We start from the raw sequence: 22,471 nt of genomic DNA on the forward strand, positions 1-22,471 counted from the left end.
TTCAAACCTAGGGTTGTTGGAAAATGAAGGAACAATCCCAAAGATGGAAAATTGGTCACTAATTTTCCTGGAAAACCAAAAGACTGATTATTAGCCAGTGTGAGAAATTGTCCTTTGGATCATCTCAGATGGCTAGTAAACTAAAAAAAAAGCTGCAGAATATTTGTTAAAAAACAGGGCTGAATAAATCATTTTTTAAAAATAAAAAACTGCAAAAGCTGGAAATCAGAAAAAAAAATCAGAAATTGCTGAAAAAACACAGCAGGTCTGGCAGTATCTGTGGACAGAATGTAGAGTTAGTGTTTCGGGTTCAGTAGCCCTTTTTCATTCTTTAGATGAGAAGATCAATGTTACTTACTCAACACAGCAAGGTGTACCTACATAATACTTATAGCAAATTGAAATGTTACAAGGCAAGCTTTATTAAACAAAATTCAGTACCCAAGTCACAAGGAAGTATTAGGGTAGTTACCAAAAGCTGGGTCAAAAAGGATTGTTTTTCTTAAGAAAAATCTTAAAGGTGGAAGAAAAAGCAGCATGTGGAGATATTTACAAAGGAAATTACACACCTAAATCTCTCAGCAACCTCAGGTGACACCACCAATGGCCGCACGATTAAAATGCAGAAAATTCAATTACAAATCTTGAAATACTCTTTCCCTGTGGTACTCATATCTTATAAATAAATATTTTTCTTAAGAAACATCCTACATTGTTGCCTACATTAATACCAAAATATTAACTAATGTTCTTGTTTTACGAATAAATCAAAGCACAGAAGTGCCATTACATAAATTTATTGTTTTCACACGAGGTACAAATTACCGCACCACAAATTCTGCTTCACTTCACATAGGATCTATTTTGGTTACCTAGCAGAAAACCAACAGAAGTGAATGGGGCATGAATAATACTGCCACAAGGAGACCTCCCAATTTCTATATTGTCTATTCTTCATGACTGAGGTGAGCTAGAAGCAAGAAAAGTGCTCCTCATGGGCAGGTTCTCGAGGACTTCTGGCAACTTAAAGGGGCGATGGATTAATCTGGAGACAGAGGAAGGGCATTAATACTGGCAGAGTCTTGAGGCTTTCCAGCATTTCAAACCATTCTTCTAACAGAAACTGGCAGACAATGGAAACACTGGTGACAGAATCTCATCAATAAGGTTTCCTTCTAATAGTAGCAATTATGACATTGTTTCTGCAGCAGAGCAAATACATGAAGTATGAAGGACAATATGATTACAGTTGGCATCCCTATTAAATTGTGCAGCTGGACATTGCCAGACTTGTCCCAATATTTGAATCAGTGTTAGAGGTCTCCACTAATGTATTTGTTGAAGATTCTAGATGAGCCAACTATCTTACTTTGACACATTCCATAGCTGTCCCTGGGTTCCATAAAGTAAAAAGTCAACATGCAGCCTGTATTTCCAAACATCATAACGTTCTACATTTTGCATTGGCAAAAAAATGAGATGATGGACAAATGACATAACATAAAAGCATCATAGCAGCTGCCAGAAAGCATGCACAGACCTGCAGGAATGGAGTGGGATCCATTGTGATTCATATAGTATATTGTTCTGTGAGAAGCAGTCTACGGGACAGTGTAAATACCGTCAATAGTTGAAGCTAAAACAATCTCCAATCTATGCAAACTCCAAAATTCTGTTCTTCTGCTTCTGAATGTCAATGCACAAAGCATCGAATGGAAGCCTTCTCAAAGTCAAGCCTAATAACTGTCTCTCAACCAATATCACTTTAACAAATTACCTGGTCATGTAACATACTGGTTGTCAGGTGTGGTATGCACAAATTGGATGCCATTTTTCTCAATAATGAAACTTTATAGCCATTATATAAATGCAAGCTCTTTCTCACAGAACTCCAGATCTGTTTGGTTTAGGTACCAAAATAATGTATTCCCCAACACGAGATTTATTACCGTAGACCCAACAGAAAGCGGATTATATTTATCCCTCTTTGCCTGGGGGTAGTCATGAACTACTTTACAAATGAAAAATGCCCTATTTCACTGAACAAACAGCAAGTACAAGGATTCCTTTGTATACTGTAGAAACCTACAAAACTTTACAAGATTGGAGTAAATTTCACCCTTTTGATAGTTGCTTATCACACCATTAGGTAGCACAATTGCAGTAGGAATTTGTGTTCATGTGGTTTGGAGCATTTCTGTATTTCTTTTTAGTGCTTGATATATTAAGTAGGTGGAGGGCTAGAATTTAATCAAGAACCGTTTGCCCTTTTGCAACTCAATTCAATAGGTGTCAATATCTAGTAGAAAAGCGTTTCTTGACAAATTCAGCAGCTATAACCCCAAGCCTTCCAACTTCCTTGTTAGCTAGCTAAAAGCCTTCAACCTTATAAAAGGTCACAGAAGACAATTTGCAATATACTAGACATTTAGACTTGAAAAATGTCAACTCCAATGCCTTGTCTCAGAGTTATCAATCACTGGTTGTTTAATCAAATCCTTACATAATCAAAGAACACAGCAAATAGACATGGCCATGATGAAAACGATCTCGCCTAAGGAAAGGGAGTAGACCAAGATCTTCCCTGTAATTATTTCATGAAATAATCTGACCTCACAGGAAGTTCTTGGATACTGCTGTGTAGAAACAAAGCTCTGAATCAATAGCTGTGTCATTGAAGAAAAATGCAAAAAATCTTAGTGAACTTTAAAGTCCTGAGAAAATGTGAAACATGTCATATCTATTGGCATTCTCCAGAGCCTCATCAGGTAGTCCATGTCCAGCATCAAGACTGGAGCTGTCAAAGTGGCTATCCATGATGCTGGACCTTAGAATATGGCAACTGATTGGTTTGCCTTTCCCTGATTATCCTGCACAATAAAGAGTTAAAGTACAGCTCCACATTTCTGAAAGAGCTCTGATTGTAATCTCCCGTCAGAAATACAGAGCTCTTTCAACGTAAAAAGAAAAAGAACAGTAATCTCTATGATAACACAGTGTGAGGCTGGATGAACACAGAAGGCCAAGCAGCATCAGAGGAGCAGGAAAGCTTGATGTTTCGGGTCGGTTCTATGCATGTTTTTTTCATTTTTGGTTTGCAACTATGAGCTGAAATGGAGATTGAACTTTGGATGTTGAGCTGCAGTTTGTTTATAAAAAAAAGCAAACAATCTGATATTTGCTAAAGGGAACTGACCTGGAAAGGTAAGTGCAGGTTAATTATTGTTTTAACACTGGGGATTGGAGATATTAAAAGTACCTGAGATGCATCATGTTCAAAGAATTTTATGTCTGGATGTTAAAATGGGCATCAAAGGGAGGCCAGTGTCAGCTAGTCAAACAAAGAGAATGTTGAAGGAGAAAGAGAAACCATTGATTAAAGTGGTCTGGACTGGCTTTTGGTTAGAAGACTCTATAGCTTTGAGAGCTGCTGGATGGAGTTTTGGTTGCTCTCTAGATTATATTAGTTATAGGATATTTGAAAGTTTTGAGAAAAGAACCCCAGTCTGCAAGATGTAAGTAAGTCTCTAGCAGTCTGTGGAAGCTGTTTGCATTGATTATTGACTTCAGAATTCAAGATATACAATCCCACATGCCTGTGAACAAAATAATATCCAAGGACTGCAGAGATAATGTGAACTGCAGATGCTGGGGAATCCAAGATAATAAAGTGTGAAGCTGGATGAACACAGCAGGCCAAGCAGCATCTCAGGAGCACAAAAGCTGACGTTTCGGGCCTAGACCCTTCATCAGAGAAGGGGATGGGGAGAGGGAACTGGAATAAATAGGGAGAGAGGGGGAGGCGGACTGAAGATGGAGAGAAAAGAAGATAGGTAGAGAGGAGAGTATAGGTGAGGAGGTGGGGATGGGATAGATCAGTCCAGTGAAGACGGACAGGTCAAGGAGGCGGGATGAGGTGGTAGGTAGGAAATGGAGGTGCGGCTTGAGGTGGGAGGAAGGGATGGGTGAGAGGAAGAACAGGTTAGGGAAGCGGAGACAGGCTGGGCTGGTTTTGGGATGCAGTGGGGGGAGGGGACGAGCTGGGCTGGTTTTGTGATGCAGTGAGGGAAGGGGAGATTTTGAAGCTTGTGAAGTCCACATTGATACCATTGGGCTGCAGGGTTCCCAAACGGAATATGAGTTGCTGTTCTTGCAACCTTCGGGTGGCATCATTGTGGCACTGCAGGAGGCCCATGATGGACATGTCGTCTGAGGAATGGGAGGGGGAGTGAAAATGGTTCGTGACTGGGAGGTGCAGTTGTTTGTTGCGAACCGAGCGGAGGTGTTCTGCAAAACGGTCCCCAAGCCTCCGCTTGGTTTCCCCAATGTAGAGGTAGCCACACCAGATACAATGGAAACAATATACCACATTGGCAGATGTGCAGGTGAACATCTGCTTGATATGGAAGGTCATCTTGGGGACTGGGATAGGGGTGAGGGAGGAGGTGTGGGGGCAAGTGTAGCACTTCCTGCGGTTACAGGGGAAGGTGCCGGGTGTGGTGGGGTTGGAGGGGAGTGTGGAGCGGACAAGGGAGTCGCAGAGAGCCTGTCTCCACTTCCCCTCACTCTTCCTCTCACCTCAAGCCGCAACTCCATTTCCTACCTACCACCTCATCCCGCCTCCTTGACATGTCCATCTTCACTGGACTGACCTATCCCCTCCCTACCTCCTCACCTATACGCTCCTCTCCACCTATCTTCTTTTCTCTCCATCTTCAGTCCGCCTCCCCCTCTCTCCATATTTATTCCAGTTCCCTCTCCCCATCCCCCTCTCTGATGAAGGGTCTAGGCCCGAAACGTCAGCTTTTGTGCTCCTGAGATGCTGCTTGGCCTGCTGTGTTCATCCAGCCTCACATTTGATTATCTTGGAATTCTCCAGCATCTGCAGTTCCCATTATCCAAGGACTGCAAGCAGGTTTCATTTAAAATTGCTTCGGTGAACTTGCCAGTTACAATTCAATTACTTTCATTTAATTTATTCCTTAAGTGTGCCTGTTTGTCTGTGCGACAGAGTGGGGGCAATGATCAAAGAAGATTTGGTTGAAATCATAGGCATTAATTAGCTTACCTTATTGTTTAGCTTTGCTCTGTTGAAGTTACAGTATTAATAATAAATCGTTAATTTCTGTTCAAACTATAAACCTGATGTCTGTTATCAGTTATCATAAAGCCTGGTTAAGAACAACTGGGCAATTTTGAAATCATTGAATATTTTAATTTCACTGTGTTGCGATATCCAGTGTTAATGAGTCTGATTTGGTACGGGCTTACTATCCCTGTGTTATTACAGTTGGTACAACTTCATAGACAGTTTTGTAGCAGACACTAAACATTATAAACATTGTGAAGATGCATCCATGCCTAAGGGTGTTAGGTAATGATAGATGACATCTTTATTTTAAAGAATAATATTTTTACAATGATGAAACAATGAAGAAAGTGCTATGGATCGGCTGATTTTGTTTTCCAATGTAAAGCTATTCTGCACTTACTATTTGGACTTCTGAGCATTTTGACTGATTTTTAAGCCTCACACTTTGCAACGTGTTCAAAAATGAAATCTTGCCAACACAACAAAGCCCCACTTAACTTATGCTACTGCATGATACAATGGTAAGTCGATCCGGGAAGACATTAGAAAACTTGCAGAATGGACTGTTGAGTGGTATGTAGTTTTAAACATAGATAAATATAAAATGACACACTTTACTAGGAAAGAGAAGTTTGAAAAATAACTAGAAAAGAAAACGGATCTATAGATACAGGTTAAAAACTGTATTTCAGATCAGCTGAGAAACTGAAACTACTAAGGCAAATAACTCTATTTACAGAGATGTAAAATTCAGAGGTATGAAGCTGTGTTAAATCCTGGTCAAATTGTATAGTACTATGCACAGTTCTGATCTCCATGCCATAAGAAGGACAGAGAAAGTACAAGAAATATTTATAAGAATGGTACAAGAACTAAGTGATGAGAATATTTGTCGAAGAGTGAGCACGTTGAGGCTTCTACACTGGAATACATGATTTTTGGTCTGCAAATACTAAGTCTTTAAATACAGAGTGTGGGTGGTTCGGCTGATTATTTCAATTGATTGTAGACATTGCATGTATCCTGCCTACATGTCTTGTACATTTGGCGTAATCATTTATTTAAAAGTGCTCCTGTGGTTAAAATGAATGACTTTGCTGGCCACGTAAGTGCCATAAAAATAGGATGCTCAGTGGGGAGCTGTGGAACACAAATTTTGTTACAAAGAAGGAAGAGCTAATAAGTCATGATTTGAAGAAGCTATGAGCATTATTAACACTTTCCTCTGAATTCTGAACTCCACAATACCCAAGTATACACTTTATTTGATCCCCATTAAAGTGAGAGATCATAGCTGTTTGCAAAACAGCACTGACTCCCCACCTGATTTTCAGCAATCAGGATCAAGGAGGGCAAAAAACATTCAGGATAAAGCTTCTTTAAAAGGCCTAAATAAAATAAAATTTTTAAAAAAATTGAGGCAACTAACAAGAGATTGCATTTGTAAAGTAATCAGGACATAACAAAACATCCCAACATGTTTCAAATGGACCTAATAAAGAAAATTTGATCCTCAGGCACATCAAGCAATATTTGAAAAGCTGGTAAAAATCTTGGTCAAATAAGTAAGTTTCAAAGAAAGTATTTCAGAAGAAGAGAGGCCAAAAAGGAGCAGGGGTTAAAGGAGTAAATTCGAAAGATCAGGGCCCAGGTAGCTGAAGGCACAGCCATCAATGGAGAAGTAATTAAAATTTGGTATGCACAACAGATCAAATACAGAGGAATGCTTATATATTCAGAGGGTTGTGGGATTAGAGGAGATTACACAAATAGGGAGGGACAAGGCCACGGCACATTTTACAAGCAAGAACAAGAATTTTATGATTGAGACACTGTTTGTTCTAGGATGTAGATCAGAAAGAACACCAGGGGATGAATGAATAGGATTTAGACAACAAAAAGAGGCCACTGTCCAATGTGTCTGCACTGGTAGAAAAACAAGTCACCCAGCTTGATCCAACTTGCCAGCATTTGATCCACAGCCCTGTAAGTTACAGCACTTTTTAGAAGAATTGTGGGTTTATACTTCTACTATCATTCAGGATGCGAGTTCCAGGCCAACACATCCCCTCAGTGAAAAACATTTTCCTTATCTCCTCCCTAACCTATCTTCCAATCACTTTAATATCTATTGCCCTGAGTCACTGACCTCTCTGCTATGGTAAATTGCCCCTTCCCACTCGTTCCAACCAAGTCCCACCCAACACTGAATGTCTGAATCAATTTTGCTTACAGTCTCTTTTGTTCAAAGGAGAACAACTTCAACCTATCCAATCCAAGCCAACCATGTACAGCTCCAATAACACTTGAGAAGTTCAACACCATCTCGATCAAAACAGTCCACTTAATTAGCACATCATTCAGCACCTTCAACATTCACTCCCTTTACCACCATCACACAGTGGCAGCAATGTGAAGCATCTACAAGATACATGCAGCCAATTTATCATGGCTCTTTCAATAGCACCCTTCAAACCCATGATCTCCACCATGTAGGAGGAAAGGGCAGATGCGATGGAAAATCACAACCTGCAAGTACCGCTCAAACACCAGCCTGCCTTGGAATTACTGCCAATTTCCACTGCCACTGGGTCAAACTCCTAGAACTCCCGAACAACACTGTGGGTGTTCCAAGACCGCATGCACTGCACAGTTCAAAAAGGCAGTTCACCTCTCCAAAACCATCAGGGAAAGGAAATAAATGCTGACTTAGCTAGCAACATCAAAGAATGAATAAGAGTACTTTCCTCACCGTTGCATTTTCGAGTGCTAGCAACATTTTCATAAATCTTCCCTGTACCTTCTCCAGTGTAATTAGATCATTTCTGTAGTGATGAGACAAGAACTGCATATAGTACTCATGTTGTGGGCTAACAGATTATCCATACAGCTCCACCATTACCTCCCTGCTCCTGTATTCCATACCTTGATGAACAAAGGAATGGATTTCACATGTCTTCTTAACCACATTATCAATCTGTCCTGTTAGCCTTTAGGGATCTGCAGACATTCAATCAAAGTTCTCTCACTTATTCTCCAACAGTATTCTCTCATTTATTGTGTGTCCCTTTGCCTTTCTTGACTTCACCACAGGCATCAACTCAAACTTCTGTGTTGAATTCCATTTCCCACTCTTCTGTCCACCTGACCAGTCCACTAATATTCTCCTGCAGCTGCAGATGTTTTCAAGCTATCAAGCATGCAGCAATAATAGAGAATATGGTCAGCAAATTTTGAACATCCTTAAATGTTTTTAAGGATACAAAGTGGGAGTCTAGCCAGGAGTGTGTTGAAATAGTTACGTCTAGTTGAACAAAGTCTTTCAGCAGCGGGGATTAATGTAACTATAAAAGTGGAAATAGGTAATCTTGTGATGGCATTGAGGTGTGGTTGCAAGTTCATCTCGAGTTGAAAAATGATCTTAAATTTACGAATACTGACAATCTGATACCCAAAGTATCACTGTGTTCAGATGAATTCATCATGAGGTAGCATATGGATGATAAATGGTAGGAATCCCAAGGAAAAATCCCTGGGAGGATATCAGAAGTAACTATCTGGAAACAGATAGAAAAAAGCTAGTTACGATTAGATAGGGAAAAACTGAGCCAGGCAATTAAGTCCAACACAAATACATGAGTGTAAAAGAGGTAGAAGAGGATGGTATCATAAATCATGTTAAAAGCTAGAGACATGTCATTAGGAGTGAAAATGAGTAGTTTAGCTTTGTCACAGTCACATTGGATTTCATTTGTAACTTTATAGAGCCAATTCAGTATTGTGATAGGGGTAGAAGCCTGATGTCAGCTCACTGGCCTGTAGTTTCCTGGCTTGTCTTTGCTACCTTTCTTAAACAATGGAACAACTTTGGCCACCCTTGAGTTTTCCGGAAGTTCACCAGTAGCTGAAGATGAACCAAAACTCACTGCAAGGGCCTCTGCTGCTTCTTCCCTAGCCTCCCACAGCGTCCGAGGATGGACTTGATCAGGCCTAGGGGATTTATCCACCCTAATGCAATCTAAGGCTGCAAACACCTCCTCTCTGATCATGTGTCTGCAGTCTAAAACATTCCCACTTGTTTCCCTTATTTCTTCAGCATGCATGATTCTCTCCTCAGTAAACACTGAGGAGAAATATTCTTTAAAAATCTCCCCCATCTCCTGTGTGGATAAATCTCTTAGACCTGATCAAATCATGCTGTGGGAAGTTAGGGAAGAAATTGTGAGGACTGTAGCAGAAATATTTGTATCATCCATAGCCGTGAGTGAACTGTCAGATGACCGGAAAGTGGCTAATGTTGTTCCTTTATTTAAGAAAAACAGTAAGGAGTAGGTTGGAACTCTACTTCTTTGAGCCTGACATTTGCAGTAGGCAAGTTGTTGGTGAGGATTCTAAAAAATAGGATTAACATGAATTAGAGAGGCAGGACTGATTAGGGGTAGTCAGCGTGGTTTTGTGTGACGGAAATCATGTCTCACAAACTTGGTTGAGTTTTTTGAGGAAGTAATCAAAAAGACTGATGAGGGCAGAGTGATAGACATTGTTTACAGGGACTTTAGTAAAGCTTTGGTAAGGTACTACCTGGCAGACTAATCAGCCAAGTTTGATCACATTGAATTCAGGGTGAGCTCACCAATTGGATACAAAATTTGCTTGATAGTAGGAAACAGAAGGTGGTGATGGAGGATTGTTTCTCCGACTACAGGCCAGTGACCAGTGGTGTTCTACAGGAAATGTTACCGGGTCCACTTTTGTCTGTCATTTATATAAATGATTTGAATTAGAATATAGGAGGCAGGCTTGGTAATTTTGCAGATGACACTAAAATTGGTGGTATAGTGGACAGTGAAGAAGTTTATCTAAGATTACAGAGAGATCCTGATCATTTGGGTCAATGAACTGAAGAGTGGCAGATGACGTTTAATTCGGATAAATGCAAGGTATTACATTTTGGTAAAACAATGTGAGCAAGACTTATACAATTGATGGTAAGCCCTTGGGTAGTGTTGTAGAATAGAGACAGCCTAGGGGCTCAGTTACATAATTCTTTTAAATTTGCGTCACAGGCAGTTAAGAAGGCACGTTTGCCTTTACTGCTGAAACCTTTTGGTATAGGAGCTGTGGTGTCATGTTGAGGTCGTACAGGACGTTGGTAAGGCCTCATGTGGAGCACTGCGTGCAGTTCAGGTTGCCCTGCTATAGGAAGGATATTATTAAATTGTAGAGGGTTTAGAAAAGATTTACCAGGATGTTGACAGGAATAGAGAGTTTAAGGGATAAGTAGAGACTGGATAGCCGAGGACTTTTTTCACTGGAGTATTGGGGTGACCTTAGAGGTCACGAGGATCAGAGACAAGATGAATACCCAAGGGTCTTTTACCCCGGGTGCGACAGTTCAAATGTTGGGGGCGTATTCTTAAGCCGAGGGGAGAAAGTTTTAAGAAGGATATGGGATAAAGTTTTTACACAGAGAGTGGTTACTGTGTGGAACAACTGAGACAGGAAATGGTAGATTCTGGTATAATTACAATATTTAAAAGACATCTGGATAAGCGCATGAATAGGAAAGGTTTGGAGGGATATGGGCCAAATACACGGAAGCCACGGAACTGGAGGCCTGTGAACCTGATATTGGTAATAGAAGCTCACAGAATCCCTACAGTGTGGAAACAGGCCCTTTGGCACAACAAATCCACACTGACCCTGGGAGCATCCCATCCCCCTAATCTACACATCCCTGAACACTACGGGAAATTTAACATGGCCAATCCACATAGTCTGCACATCTTTGGACTGCGGGAAGAAACCAGAACACCTGGAGGAAACCCACGCAGACACAGGGAGAACATGCAAACTCCAGGGACAGTCGCCTGTGGGTGGAATCGAATACGATCCCTGGCACTGTAAGGCAGCAGTGTTAACCATCGAACCACTGCACTGCCCTTGTGCAAGAGAATCCTGAGGGACAGAATTTACATGTATTTGGAAAGGTAAGGACTGATTATGGATAGTATACATGGCTTTGTGCTTGGGAAATTGAGTCTCATTAACTTGAAAGAGTTGTTTTGAAGCAGTAATGAAGAGGGTTGATGAGGGTAGGGCAGTGGATGTGATCTACATGGACTTTAGTAAGGCATTCAACAAAGCTCTTATGGTAGACTGGTTAGCAAAGTTAGATCACATGGAATACAGGGAGAACTGGCTATTTGGATACAGAACTGGCTCAAAAGTAGAGAACAGAGGGTGTTGATGGAAGGTTGCTTTTCAGACTGGAGGCTTGTGACTGGCGGTGTGCCACAAGAATCATTGCTGGATCCATTGCTTTTTGTTACTCATATAAATGATTCAGATGTGAACACAGGAAGTATGGTTAGTAAGTTTGCAGATGATGTTAAAATTGGGAGGTGCAGTGGACAGCAAAGAAGGCGACCTTAGAATACAACAGGATCTTGATTTACAAGATGTTGCCAGGGTTGGAGCTATAGGGAGCAGGCAGATAGACTGGGGCTACTTTAACCTGGAGCGTCAGAGGCTGTGGGGTGACTTTATAGAGGTTTATAAAATCATGAGGGGCATGGATAGGGTAAATAGGCAAAGTCTTTAGCCTAGGATGGGGGGAGTCCAAAACTACAGGGCATATGTCTAAGGTGTGAGGGGCAAGATATAAAAGGGACCTAAGGAGCAACTTTTTCATGCAGAGGGTAGTGCATGTATGAAATGAGCTTTCAGAGGAAGTGGTGGAGGCTGGGTACAATTGCAACATTTAAAAGGCGACTGGATAGGTTCAATGAATAGGAGGGGTTTTGAGGGATATGGGCCAAATGCTGGCAAATGGAACTAGATTTATGTAGGACATGTGGTCAGCATGGGCAGCTGGACTGAAGGGTCTATTTCCATGCTGTATGACTCTATGGTGTTAGACGAGTAGGTGGCTATACTCATCCATACTAAATCATGCAGGATTTGGAGAAATACAAAGCTAGAAGATATTAGTGTTGGCACATACAACAGAACATTACAATCAATTAAGTTTCAAAAAAAAAGAGTTGGACAAGCGGAATACAGGTCTATGCTACTAAAAACATAACTTCAATATGGATAATGCCAAAGGCTAACCAGCATATTGAATAGGCTTCCAGAGACAGCAGTGACAATAAAAACCCCAGAATCCTTTAAGAAGAAATTAGACACCGAAGTAGAAACACTTTGTGATCCCTAGATTAAAAAATTAAGATATATCAAATTGCCTTTTGTAATTAACAAGTGATCTCATATGCTCCACCCTCGACTTAGTGGAGAATTCTGTTATTTTGATTCAAGACTGTAGCACAAATCTGTCAATGTATGTAGTGCAGTGGATAGATAGAATCAGTTTTTTTTTCTGCTGAAATAGACAACGGTAAGAGAGAAACAAGTATCAAGGTATTTAGCACCTCTTAAAGTCAATAAACTGCCAGGACTGGATGAAATACTTTCCATGTTGCTAATAAATACAAAGGAGGCAATAACAGAAGCTCATCTTCTATCATCTTCCAGACTTCTCTAGCTGGTTGCGATCGTAGTGCCAGGGGTTTGGAGGATTGTTTATGTTAAACTATTGTTTAAAAAAAAAGTTCAATTAATTATAGGCCTGTCGGCCTAACTCTGGTGATTAACAAATTATTAGAAAATATTCTTAAGGGCAATATAAACTATCATTTAAAATGCCACAGGTTAATCAAGGACAGACAGTATGCCTTTTTTTAGAAGGCAAGATCATATCTAAATTTGTTGAGTCAATTAACAAGGAGGGTTGATGAGCGTAGCATGTTGCTGTAGTAGGCAGGGTTTTTTAGCAAAATATTTGACACGATCACACATAACTGACTTGTGAGAAAAATAATCCAAGGATCTAAAGGAGAGTGACAAAATAGATCCAATATTGGATCAGTGGCAGGAAGCTTTGCCTAATCGTCAATGGATACGTTGTGACTAGAAGGCTGTTCCCACTAGGGTTCTGCAGAGCTCAGTGCAGAGATGCTTTCATTTACTGATATACAATAATTATTTAGACTTAATGTAGGAGTGATTAAGAAATTTGCAGATGATACAATAATTAGCTGCTTGGTCGGTAATATGAAGAATGTTGTAGACTGCAGCAGAAGTCAATTGGCTAGTGGCATGGACAAAAAAAGAGACAAACATATTCAGTTTGGAGAAGTGTGAAACAATGTAGTTGAGAAAGGCAAATAACATAAGAGGATCCACAATAAATGTTAGGGCACTGACAAGTTTAAAGGAACAAAAGAATCTTGGACTGCATGTCCACAGATCCCTGAAAGAATCGTACATTTAGATAGGCTGGTTGAGAAGGCTTGAGAAACAGTTTCCTTTATTAGCAGAGGCATATTCAGGGGACACCATGCATAAAGTACATTATACCACAATCCACTAATTCGGCCAAAGCTAGAATGCTGGGTGTAATTCTGATTAATATATTATAGAAAGGCTGCAATCACACTGGATAGGATATAAAAGAGATCTTACAGAGATGATGCTAGAAATGGAAAACTTCAACCATGAGGATAGTCTAGGGGGTGTTTTATTCAGATCAGCAGAGGCTGAGGGGAAAGTGAATTCAGGAGTATAAGGTCATGAACGGCCTAAAATGGGTTGTGTAAACCTGTTTTCCTTAACAGAAGTCAATAATCAGGATCATAGCTTTACAGACACTGGCATAAAATTTAGGGAGAAGTTGAGAAGTAATGTTTTAATGCAAAGGGCAGAAGGTGTCCAGAAATCACTGTCCAAAAGGGTGAGAAAAGGAGAAAACTTCATTATATTTAAAAATAGTTAGATAAGCAGTTAACCTGTCATAATTGCAGGATTATGAGCCCAAAGCTGGAAAGTGAGATTTGGGTGAACAGCTTTTGTTTCATTGGCATAGACACAAAGTACCTAACTTCCTATTTCCATGCCTGAAATTTTCGATGTTTTTCAAAACCACAAACCTGGATAATTAAGTATTTATCAGTTAGATATGCACACACAAAAAAAAACTTACCAGCAAAGTCCAAACATGAGAAGATAAGCAAAATAAATGTTCAAAAACACTGCTGAACTAATGAGGGCTAAGCCAGTGGAAGCAGCTACTTAAAACATAATAACACTACATATCTGGATATAGGCATTGGTAATTTAAGAGTAGAAGAGAAAGTTAAGCATATTGTTGAATTTGGGATGCACATAAAGAAAAGTAATATGTAACAGAATAAAATGTCATAATTTTAAATCATGTTGTTGCATAGAATGAGGTCATTGCCAATTAAGAAAAACAGTTACAAGAAACAGGACAATGATGATGAAATCGCTTCTCTAAATTAATAAACCGCATTTTATTACTTGCCTGAGGGATAGCTTGTACTTCTCCATTATCCAGCGTGCTTTATCTATCATTTGCACCCAAAGAGGCTCTTCATTCATTTGCTTCAACTCACACTTATATGGGAGCCCTGTGTGACAAAAATACGCAAGTTTAATAATGGCTCTACATGCAACATATTGGAAAACATTATTAGAAATCTTCTATTAAAGGATTTTGCTTAAATTAAACTAAGGAAGAATGGTTACTTTGACAGGGACATTGACTGAAATATAAATCTTAAATATGTTTTTCAAAATTAATTCACAGGACGTGGGTATCACTGGCTAGGTCAACATTTATAGACCATGCCGATGTGCCCTTGAAAAGGTAACGGTGACCTCTTTTCTTGAACCCTACAATTGACTGGGGGATAGGTAAACCCAGAGCTCTGTCAGTAAGGGAATTCCAGATTTTGACCTAATGACAGCTCCAAGTCAGGATGGTGTGAGACTTGGAGGAGAACTTGCAGATGGTGTTTGCATTTTTGCCCTTCTAGTTGCTATAGATCATGGGATCTGAAGATGGGTTTAAAGGAGCCCTGGTGCGTTTCAAGACCCAAGTAAGCTAATAATAAAGTTGACATGGGAACTTACGAAAACTACTGTCAGCAAAATAGCAGCAAAACAGCAAATAATGTTTCTAAAAAGTGTTAAACCACCTGGACCAGATGATTTCCAAATTAGCATTATAGGGGAAGTAGCTGAGAACATTGCAGATAGCCTACCTATAAGCTTCCAAAATACTTTTAATTGAGGAATTGTGTGTATAGGTTGGAAATTCACACTTCATTTTGTTATTTAAGGAAGGCAAGAGAAATAAACTGAGGTATTTATAGTCCAGAGATAATGGGAACTGCAGATGCTGGAGAATTCCAAGATAACAAAGTGTGAAGCTGGATGAACACAGCAGGCCAAGCAGCATCTCAGGAGCACAAAAGCTGACGTTTCGGGCCTAGACCCTTCATCAGATGAAGGGTCTAGGCCCGAAACGTCAGCTTTTGTGCTCCTGAGATGCTGCTTGGCCTGCTGTGTTCATCCAGCTTCACACTTTGTTATTTATAGTCCAGTCAACTTAAGATCTGTTATCAGGAAATTCCAAAAGTCTATATAAAGAAGTGGCTGAAAACTTGCAGCCAGAGTGTCAGCTGGATTTGTAAAGAATAAGGTTAGTTTTCAGACATTTCGTCACCATTCTAGGTAACATCATCAGTGAGCCTCCGACGAAGCGCTGGTGTTATGTCCCGTTTTCTGTTTAGGTTTCCTTGGGTTGATGTCATTTTCTGCGTTGGTGATGTCATTTCCTGTTCTTTTTCTCAGGGGATGGTAGATTGGCTCCAAATCAATGTGTTTGTTGATGGAGTTCCGGTTGGAATGCCATGCTTCTAGGAATTCCCGTGCGTGTCTCTGTTTGGCTTGTCCTAGGATGGATGTGTTGTCCCAATCAAAGTGGTGTCCTTCCTCATCTGTATGTAAGGATACGAGTGATAGTGGGTCATGTCGTTTTGTGGCTAGTTGATGTTCATGAACATCAACTAGCCACAAAATGACATGACCCACTATCACTCATATCCTTACATACAGATAAGGAAGGACACCACTTTGATTGGGACAACACATCCATCCTAGGACAAGCCAAACAGAGACACGCACGGGAATTCCTAGAAGCATGGCATTCCAACCGGAACTCCATCAACAAACACATTGATTTGGAGCCAATCTACCAACCCCTGAGAAAAAGAACAGGAAATGACATCACCAATGCAGGAAATGACATCACCAACCCAAGGAAACCTAACCAGATAAATAGAAAGCGGGACATAACACCAGCGCTTCGTCGGAGGCTCACTGATGATGTTACCTAGAATGGTGATGAAATGTCTGAAAACTAACCTTCCAGCTCAGCGAGCAATCTCACATCCAGAACCTCAACCTGAGCTACAAACCTTCTCAAAACTTGCTTGTAAAGAATAAGTCAAAACTGCCAAACATGGCAGAATACTTTGAAATGGTAACTATAATAGTGGACAGGACAGGTTTAAAAATGGTAATTATCTAAACTTCAAAAGATCTTCGATAAAACCCCTCTTCAGTGAACGAGTTAATGTTGAAGTTCATGAAATCAAAGACAAATTAATGATACATAAAGTTGGGGGAGCAGTAGCAGACAGTGAGCAGTAATAATATGTCCACAATTATAGAAGAATAAAGCATAAACCTCTCTCTAGCCCTCAACCTTCACCATGCCAAATCCATGTCAATCGAAACTACACTGTCTACCCACCCATGGCCCTTTATGGTTCCTATGCCAACTGAGGGTTACATTAATCTATTACCTCCTATCCTTCACCCCTACATCTGTACTGTCAACTTACCTAGTATCTGTCATCAGAAGACCCCACGACCCTTACAAAGTTTAAATAAAATCAAATGTTAAATATCTATTGCAGGTTTCACTATACTGAAAAAACTCTCATTCATAATACCCATTTACACTTTTATTCCTTCAACGACATACTGCCTTATAACAGCAAACATTTTGTTCAGATGAATAGTCCCTTATAATAAGCAGCACAAAATTCATAAGCTTACTTCAAAGAGTCTGGAGCCACTTGAAGCTATCAATCAAACTGTGGAATGGCAAGCAACCTACTGCAATAATAGATGGTTGTGAAATTAGTAATGTAATCCAGAAATGGAAACTCTTAGATGTATGTCAACAGGTAGAGGGAAGTAACAAATAACCAATTTTTTAAAAACAACTTAAAGGGCAATACTTTAAAATTGCCTAGACAAGTCCTCCTGGCAATTTTGACAGTGGTTTATTACAGGCCTATTGACTATTCTGAAGATCTTGTAAGTTAATGAGTTGATGCATTCCTTATGCACATTCATGCTTAATTTCAACCATTTCAAGGGAACTTTACCTACCCAAAGGGCAAAATATGTCCCTAAAGTTCTCCCGGAGCCAAAATCAAAGGGATACGCTGGCTATCCAAAGAAATGCACAAAGTTCAAACCTGCTTATGCCCCCAGGTTTCACATTGCCAATTAACCAAAATGTGACTTGGGAGAAAGCAGCTATAAATTTAAATAGCTAGCTGCCTTCGTGAAGAGCAAATTTCCCTCATTTCTCAGAAAAAGAGAGGCTTTCCAATCTATGAAAATCCAGGCCATAGGCTCTATGCACAAAGATCATTAAATGTTCAAGACAGGGACTGATAATAAACAAAAAAAGTCTAACGAAATGTTCATCTTGAGGGTTGGATTAGCCGGAAGTAAAAGTGACGTCTGGCAAAACAAAATTCTGTTAGACCACATCTAGGGCACTGCAAAGAGATCTGGGCCCTGCAACTGAGGACATATATATTGATTTCGTAGGGAGGGCAACATCGAATTTTCCAGAATTATACCTGGAATCCAGAAGTTGAATTTTGAAGTATTACACAAACAGAGCTTTCCTGGGATTTAGAAGGTATGGGGGTGGATAACATTTCAAGGTATTAACAACAATAGATGGGGTACATAGGGAGAAACTATTTCCGCTAGCTGGGGAGTCTAGGACTGGAGGCACAGTCTACGAATTATAGGCAGATCTTCCAGGAGTGGAATTATTAAATGCATCTGTGTGCGAAGGGTAGCAGAAAATTGGGCTACTCCTCTGCAACAGTCAGTTGGTGTAAGAACCATTGATAATTTTAAATCTTGGGCAGATCGGCTTTAGTCAACCATAGGAACTAAAAGATATAGAGCACTAGCAGATCAGACAAGATTTTATTCAACTGTGCAACAGATTCGAGGGGGTTACATGATCTACTCCTGTTTGTGTGCCTAAAGGTATGCACAGAGGGCTGAGGGATCAAGATTGAGTAGACATAGCATATCATCTGGAGGCTACGTTGATGCAAGTGAATATCTGAATGCTGCTTAGATGTTATGAGAATTTCTGACTCAACCACCCTTTCAGACAGTGAGTTTCAGATTCCCACCTCCTCTTGGGTAAAAGGTTCTCCCTGAATGTTCCTCTTAGCCTTCTGTATCTTACCTTTAAATTTATGGCTGTTGACTATTGATTCTTTTACTAATGGATAACTGCCTTCCTATCCATTCCACCTCTGTTGCTCATAATCTTATGCTGTTCGATCAGGTCCCCTCTCAACATTTGCTTCCCCAAGGGAAACAATCCCAGCTTATACTTTACTAATCTGCCAAGAGGGACCATTTCAAAAACATTGTTAAACACCATGTCGACAACGGCAAATGCATTATCCTCATCAACCCTCCTGGTTACCTCCTCAAAAATTTCGACCTCAAAATATTGTAACACAGTCAACAAATTGATAACATACTTTGAAGATTAGGTAAGATCTCAAAGCCATCACGTGGTCATGGTTGCAAGATGGCAAGGCTAAGTTTTGAATATTGAGACGTGCACGGCACTCAAGAAGAATAGGAAGTTAGGCAAAGGTGGAGGAGTTGGACTTTTGATCAAACATGGCAGTTGTACAATAGTTATGAGAAGACCTCAGTTCAGGAGATCAAGATGTAGAATTGGTTTGGGTGGAGACAAAGAATAGCTGGGGAAATAAGTCACTAGTGAAATTATCTAAAGTCTCCCTGATAATAACCACTACGTACGATAAAATATACAAGAAGAAATACTAAGTCTTTGTGATAAATGGATGGAAATAATAGTACATTGTACATTTAAACCAGATAAATCAGATTGATAACACTAGTTTGGAACAGTAGCCAGTTTCAGAGATGTGTTTTCTTGGAGCAATATGCTCTGGAAACAACCAGATTTTGGTATTGTGCAATGAGACAGGATTAATTAATGATCTTCATATGAAGACATCTACAGGCATCAGTGCTCACAGTAAGACTGAATTTTACAACCAGTCTGAAAGGCAAAAGTTTGGGTTTACGACTAATATTTTAAATTTAATTAATTAATGGCAACCAAGTTGGCATGAAAACAGAGTTAACTGAAGTGATCAGTGATCCTAAGATAGGACCCAGGTCAATAGAGAAGCAGTGGCAGACATTTAAGGGGCTATTTCAAAATACTCAAAATAAGGATACTCCTACAACAAAGCAAAAGTCCAAGGGGAGGTCCCACACCCTGTGGTTAACTAAAGTAGGTCAGGATAGCATCAAAGTTGAGGAAAAAAAGCATTTAACTGTACAAAGGTAAGTGGCAAGTCGGATGATTGGTCAAAAATATAAAGAACATAAGAGGAAGATGACAAAGGTTAATCAAGAGCAAGATATTAAAGTATGTCAGGGAGTTAGCTGGGAATGGAAAAACAGATAACACATGTTGTTACTTGTCTAAAAAGGAAAAGAGTAAGTAAAATGAATGTTGGTCCTCCAGAGGGTGAGAATAGGATAGTAGATTATAAAGAAAGAGCAGATGAAATGAACAAATTTTGCTTCCGTCTTCATCATACAGAAAAAAGATCTCAGTAATAGCTGTAAAGGAGGAGATGGAAGTGAGGAACGAGAAATTACAATCTCTAAGGAAGCTGTGCTGAACAAACTGATGGAGCTGTGTGCTAACATATACCTGGGTTCTGATGGACTTCATCCCAGACTTTTAAAAGAGGTGACTTACAGGGTAGGAGATTCATTAGTATTAATTTTCCAAAATTAGCTAGATACTGCAAAGTAGTAACCTCTCTATTCAAGACGGGAGGGGGGGCAGAAGGAAGGAAACTAATTAGCTTAACATCGATCATGGGAAAGTGTCATAATCTTAAGCAGGTTACAAGTGGAGACTAGGAAAAATCCAAGATAATGAGGAAGACTCAGCATGGTTTTCAGGAAGGGATGTCATGGTTCCACATAAAAAGATATCATGCAAAGGAGAAAACACGCACAGAAGGTGGCACAGGGGTTTGTGCATTGATGTGATAACTTGAGTGAGTGGGCAAAAATCTGGCAGACAGAATATAATATGTGAAAAAGAGAAAGTGTTCATTGCGACAGGAAATTTTTTTTTTAATTCTCTAAATGAAGAACAAATTCAAAATTTTGATGTGCACAGGAATCTAGGTGTCTCCATGCTTGACTCACAGAAGATTATTATGCACATACAACAAGTAATTAAGTTGGCTAATGAAACATTACCCCTCATTATGAAAAGAGTTGAACATAAAAGTAAGGGTGTTATGCTTCAGTTATAAATGGTATTTATGAGAACACACATCAATTACAGTGTGTAGCTTTGGTCTCTTCATTTAAGTATGACTGAAAACGCATGGAGTGGCAGGAGAGGGAAGCATTCACAGGAGGTTTACTAGATTGATTCCCAGAAAAAATGAAGTGTCCTATGAGGAACATTGGACATTCTGGGCCTGTTTTCAGTGACGCTTAGAAGAGGGAGACTTGACTGAAGTACATAAGAATCTGAACAGTTCAACAAGACAAATGTGGAAACCAAGTTTCCCAGTTGGTTGAGTTCAGAATTTGGGGGTATGGTTTAAAATCAGTTATCTTTTTAGGGCAGAGATGAAAAGAAGTTTTTTCTATCAGGTGGTTGTGCTAGTTTGGAATTTCTGTGAGCTCAACCATGATCTTACTGAATGGGTCCGGGGCAAAACGGCCTCCTTCTGCTCTAAATTCACAGGTCCCTATGTTCGTGAAATTCAATGTCTGCATTAGGTCCAGATTGAAATAGTCCAGTGGAGGAAGAGGATGAAGAGCAAGACTGAAAGTCGCATAATGTTTTGCCTGCCTGATAAATCTTAAATTGGAAGTTTTTAATTACCAATACTTACGGAAACGGCCATCTGTGCTGAGTTCATCACTAACTATAAGACATGTCACCTGGGAATAAGGCAAGGAGTTACTTCTATTATATGGACTGATGATCATCCCAACGAACTGAGCTCCTCCACGTGAAAAATAATTCTGAAATTCATAGAAACAAGCAGTCAGACTTGTGCATAAGAGAATTAGAGATCTTTTATTCTATACATTCTATGACATAAAATATAGAATATTAGGAAAAGTGCTTGATTAGTAACAAAGATTGTTCAAATCATCTTGGCTTGAATTGCTTGAATATTCATCTTGTTGTACATTCACATCACAAACCATCTCAAGGTGGAAAATAACAGATTTATCAGATGCAAGACCAAACATGAGGAACACTGTATCAGAGATAATGGGAACTGCAGATGCTGGAGAATCCAAGATAATAAAGTGTGAAGCTGGATGAACACAGCAGGCCAAGCAGCATCTCAGGAGCACAAAAGCTGACATTTCGAGCCTAGCCCCTTCTCTAGGCCCAAAACGTCAGCTTTTGTGCTCCTGAGATGCTGCTTGGCCTGCTGTGTTCATCCAGCTTCACACTTTATTATCTTATGAGGAACACTGTGTTTGCTAGACTGTTAAAGGTGGCACAAGTGCAGTTTATCATGAGTCATTGGAAGGATGCTCTCCTGAGCTTGGCTAATTTTGTAGAATTAGAACAATTTCAATAGTTTGGCAAGTTGTGTGTTTTGTACCTGACAGTACAGATTTAGAAGACACAGAAAATGACTGTGCTTGGCTATAGGAGCCTGCGGCTGTATCAAAATTAAAGCATTAAAAAACAAATTCTGGCACTGCCCTTGGCAGTGCAACTGACCATCCAATGATCAATGTCTCCTCCAGTGACCACAACAATGCCAGATGCCAAAGATGAACTTGGCATAAAGAAGCCAATAAGTTGGTCCTCCTTCCTTGTGTATTCTTTCCCTGAAACATTATTCCCGAATGAACTATGCTCACATTTTATACTGCATTCACTGCATTTACCTGATACTGAGCATTCCAAATACCCTTGCATTAACTTTTAAAAATGCCTAAAGCAAGTTGCATTTTCTGTACAGTTTGCTTTGATTTTTCATTCGCGAAACATCCCTAAATCCCGACAGCTGCAAAGGCACAAATACATCAATGTACTAACACCACTTGAACAACATAATATAC

The 22,471-nt window shown here is 39.9% G+C and overlaps 1 protein-coding gene across 1 annotated transcript in view; it reads right to left on the minus strand.

Annotated features, from left to right (window-relative positions):
* Positions 1–22,471, minus strand: part of mysm1 (Myb-like, SWIRM and MPN domains 1) — a 93,724-nt gene that overhangs the window by 12,346 nt on the left and 58,907 nt on the right. The window contains exons 17-18 of the mRNA XM_048539296.2: positions 21,274–21,406; positions 14,478–14,583 (exon numbers count right to left, since the gene is read on the minus strand). Coding sequence (XP_048395253.1) covers positions 14,478–14,583; positions 21,274–21,406 — 239 coding nt within the window. The remainder of the gene's footprint in view (positions 1–14,477; positions 14,584–21,273; positions 21,407–22,471) is intronic.

Source organism: Stegostoma tigrinum, chromosome 8 (genome assembly GCF_030684315.1).
Source record: "Stegostoma tigrinum isolate sSteTig4 chromosome 8, sSteTig4.hap1, whole genome shotgun sequence".
Taxonomy (NCBI): Eukaryota; Metazoa; Chordata; class Chondrichthyes; order Orectolobiformes; family Stegostomatidae; genus Stegostoma; species Stegostoma tigrinum.